The 4,441-nt window shown below is 51.0% G+C and overlaps 1 protein-coding gene across 1 annotated transcript in view; it reads left to right on the top strand.

Annotated features, from left to right (window-relative positions):
• The first annotated feature begins 3,100 nt into the window (after positions 1-3,100).
• NRF1 (nuclear respiratory factor 1) overlaps positions 3,101-4,441 on the top strand; it is a 51,089-nt gene continuing 49,748 nt past the window's right edge. The window contains exon 1 of the mRNA XM_010018386.1: positions 3,101-3,323. Coding sequence (XP_010016688.1) covers positions 3,101-3,323 — 223 coding nt within the window. The remainder of the gene's footprint in view (positions 3,324-4,441) is intronic.

The raw sequence follows: 4,441 nt of genomic DNA, 5'->3' as shown, positions 1-4,441 counted from the left end.
TTTCTGGGAGGGAGGCAGTGGAGAGAGGAAAGACTTTGTAGTAGGTTGATATTAGACCTTGTTTGAATCAAGTGCGCTTCATCTTTAAATGAACACCGTGACCTTGCTTATTGCTTATAATCAGCTGTTGTCAAACATGCCAGAATTCAGCCAGCACCATGCACTGAAGCAGGATGTGGGCCCATAAAACTGGATCAAATGCACGTGTGTTTAAATCTGGGTAGTTGCTCATCCAGGTGTCCACTTGCTCAAAACTGCACAGTTTCATCTACTAACAGTTTAATTTAGTGAAAAGCATCCTTGTTTTGGTGGCATCAGGTGAGACTGTCTCTTGATCCAGGCAGGAATCCAAAGAAAACAGTATTGGAAGCATCAGTTATCTTGGGGTCTGTGTCCCCATGAGCTAACAGGTTACTGTGCTCTGACAAGTATATTCTGATCAGGTTTTTTGTGGATAAATGGTTTTTAATGGAAAGTACTTAAAAGTTGTATTGCTCCAGTGAGAAAAGCAGCAGTATTCCCAGTCAGGGAAAGCACAGTGGCTTGGGAATCACAGGATCATGGAATCAACCAGGTTGGAAAAGCCCTTCAAGCTCATCCAGCCCAACCATTCCCAGCCCTGCCAAGGCCACCACTGACCCCTGGCACTGAGGCCTCGGCTCCACGGGCTGGGAACACTTGCAGGGACGGTGACTCCAGCCCTGCCCTGGGCAGCCTGTTCCAATGCCTGAGCACCCTCTGGGCAAGGAATTGTTCCTCAGCTCCAGCTAAACCTGCCCTGGGGCAGCTTGAGGCCGGTTCCTCTTGTGCCATCCCTTGTTCCTTGGGAGCAGAGCCCAGCCCCCTCCTGGCTCCATCCTCCTGTCAGGCAGTTGCAGAGAGCGATCAGGTCCCCCCTGAGCCTTCTCTTCTCCACACTAAACCCCCAGGTCCCTCAGCCCTTCCCCATCACACTTGTGCTCCAGGCCCTGCTCCAGCTCCATTCCCTTCTCTGGCCCCGCTCCAGCACCTCAATGTCTCTCTTGCAGTGAGGGGCCCAGAGCTGAACACAGGGTTCGAGGTGCAGCCTCCCCAGTGCCCAGCGCAGGGGGACAGTCCCTGCCCTGGCCCTGCTGCCACACTGGGGCTGGGACAGAAAGCCTGGCTGCTGAGCTGGTGCATTCAGAGTTTGCTTGAAGCCATTTATGTATTTGTTTATCCAGTTTTTCCATGATGATGGCAAAATAAGTTCCTTGGAAGGAGCTTGTGGACGATGTTTTTTCCTATCCAGACATTTTTAGTTTGCTTCAGTGTACCTCAGCATCTTCGTCCCTTCCTTACTGGTCGTATTTGAATTGCTGCTATTTTGGGATGATTCTAATATTACCATCTGGGTTGTAAACAAGGCTGGACAACAGCAATATCGAACTCCAGCAGCCTTTTTGGGAGGATCGTGAGCCTGAAGGTGATGTGGCTTTAGCCAAAACCCTAGTAGGGTTGTAACAGTCTCTCAACAGTGCTTCTGCTGTCCCACAGGCTTGAGTGCCTGGATAGGAGACAGAAGCTGGGACACCTCTATTCGTTGTCCAAATTGTATTTAGTTTTCTGTCCACACTGTTTCATAGAACCCCAGCCTGGTTTGGGTTGAAGAGACCTTAAAGCTCCTCCAGCCCCAACCCTTGCCATGGGCAGGGACACCTTCCACTAGAGCAGGTTGCTCCAAGCCCCTGTGTCCAACTCCCTCGTCCATGCTGAACCAGGCACTAAGGGGGGGGCCAGCCACAGCTTCTCTGGGCACCCTGTGCCAGCGCCTCAGCACCCTCACAGGGAAGAGCTTCTGCCTCAGAGCTCATCTCAGTCTCCCCTCTGGCAGGTTAAAGCCATTGCCCTTGTCCTGTCCCTACATCCCTTGTCCAAAGCCCCTCTCCAGGTTTCCTGGAGCCTCTTTCGGCCCTGGAGCTGCTTTAAGGTGTCCCCTTCTCTTCTCCAGGCTGATGGCACAGCTTGTCTGGGTCCATGGAGCAGTTACCCAGCCATGTGTCTGGGACCACTCTGTGGCCTGTGTCCATGCTCCCAGCTCTCTCCTCCTGTCAAACTAAACAGGTTTCCATGAAGAGAGTGTCATAAAGAGGTTTAAATTCCATGACTCCACTTATGGGGTCAGAATGTTTTGAATATATTTTATTGTGCTCTACAGCTGGTTACCTCTTTCTCCCTGCTGTTTGCCCTGGGGCTTTGGGGTCTGTTTTTGAGGGTTGATGTCCTAATTCTTCTAATGTAGTTTGAAAATATCTTCAGGATGTGCTGTTCCTTTTCCACAAATGTATTGCAGACACACACTGAAAATATCTGTGTTCCTCCTGTCTTCTTCCTTCTGCACAGATTTATGTTCATGGCATGTGGTCCAGTGCCCTGCTCACCGTGTAAGCTGCTACTTTGCTCAGTGGTTTACCACTAGATGCATTAAATGAATGTGCTTTATCTAGTGTTTGTGCTTGGGTTGTAATGATTTTGCCTGCTTCCAGGCTCTAAATAAGTAATACAACAAAAATGGCCCCAGAATGCAACTTGCTGCCAGTAACCTTCTGTTCTGGCATCCTCGGTTGTGTCCTGAGCTATTGAGGTTGAAGGACAGGGATTGTGTATTGCCCTTGAGCATCTTAGAATCCTAGAATGGGTTGGGTTGGAAAGGACCTTAACATTATCCAGTTCCAACCCCCTGCCGTGGACAAGGACACCTCACATCTGCCCTGAAAGCTGGATGTTGAGTTGCAAAAAGAAGTTCCAGCTCTGATCACACCTCTGAACATGTAGTGGGTGAGTGGCACATGGTCTCAGGGCTACAGGATCCATCCCAGCAAAGATGACTGACTGGGTGCTGTGCCATCATGTTTGGAAGTAGGGATTTTTCAAACCCATGCACTTCAAGCTCCTCCTCTTGCTCCTGGTGTAGGAGTTATTTCCCTCTTAAAGACCACTGTCACTGGGGCAGGAATGTCTGTTCCCTCTTGCTCACAGCCTGCTCACCTAGCTGGCTCAGACACCTTTGGCTGCCCACCCTCACCTCGATGTCAGTAACCCCTCCCTGTGGTTCTTTTGTCTCCTCTGACAGTAGCTATTGATGGAAGACCACGGGGTGACCCAAACAGAGCACATGGCCACCATCGAGGCCCATGCAGTGGCCCAGCAAGTGCAGCAGGTCCATGTGGCCACCTACACAGAGCACAGCATGCTGAGTGCGGATGAGGACTCACCATCTTCACCAGAGGACACGTCCTACGATGACTCTGACATCCTCAACTCCACGGCTACCGATGAAGTCACCGCTCACCTGGCTGCAGCAGGTACAGTCAGTGTTATTCACCTAACACAGCATTCACAGAGTGCTTTGGGTTGGAAAGGGCCTTAAGATCATGCAGCTCCAACCCCTGCCCCGGCCAGGGACACCTTCCACTAGAGCAGGTTGCTCCAAGCCCCTGTGTCCAACCTGGCCTTGAACACTGCCAGGGATGGGGCAGCCACAGCTTCTCTGGGCACCCTGTGCCAGCGCCTCAGCACCCTCACAGGGAAGAGCTTCTGCCTTATCTCCAACCTGAACTTCCCCTGTTTCAGTCTGAACCCATCACCCCTTGTCCTGTCACTCCAGTCCCTGATGAAGGTCCCTCTCCAGCATCCTTGTAGCCCCCTTCAGACCCTGGAAGCTGCTCTGAGGTCTCCAGCAGCTTCTCTTCTCCAGGCTGAACAGCCCCAATGTTCTCAGCCTGTCTCCATACGGGAGCTGCTCCAGCCCCTGCTCATCCTCGCGTCCATGCAGAGGTTGCAAGCAGCACTTGAAGGTGGTGGGTGATCTTGCACCCACGGGATGCTCTGAATATCTCTTATTGCCCTTGCTTATTGACCTTCTTCACAAGGTCTGCCAGCTGCTTGGATATTGCATCACTTTATCTGTGTGTAAAAAGAGGGATAAGAGACTGGTTTGTGCAATGAAAAAGGTCCTTGGTAAGTGCTGCCTCCAATAATGAAGCTAAAATGTATGTCAAAGAGCAAGCTTATTTCAGGCCTGTGTAAACAACAGCAAAAATAACCCAGGAGTGCTACACTATCTTGCTTGGCCAAGGAGATGACATTCACATGCAAGGCCTCTCCCAAGGAGATGCTACAAAGGGTCCCCGGCATATCTGGCCTGGGAAAGCATTTCAGAACTCCACATTCCTTCCAGTGAAGCCAAATGGCCTCCACGTTTGCCTTGTACCAGATCGACCTCATTAGGAGAAAAATGCAGTGATAAAGCACTCAGGGTCTGGCCCGACTCTGTATTAGACTTTATCTGCTGAACAGAGCTCTTGATGTGCTTGACTGAACCTGCAAAGTTCCACCACTCCACTGAGCATCCCTTTCCTTAGAAATTTTCCAGCCTTAGTTCCTGCAGGATTCTTGTCCCCTTCTCTTCTAGCACACAAGC

The sequence above is a fragment of the Nestor notabilis genome, unplaced genomic scaffold (genome assembly GCF_000696875.1).
Source record: "Nestor notabilis isolate BGI_N333 unplaced genomic scaffold, ASM69687v1 scaffold22667, whole genome shotgun sequence".
In the NCBI taxonomy this organism is placed as follows: Eukaryota; Metazoa; Chordata; class Aves; order Psittaciformes; family Psittacidae; genus Nestor; species Nestor notabilis.
The sequence above is the reverse complement of the archived record's forward strand: the minus strand, read 5'-3'. Positions and strand labels throughout refer to the sequence as shown.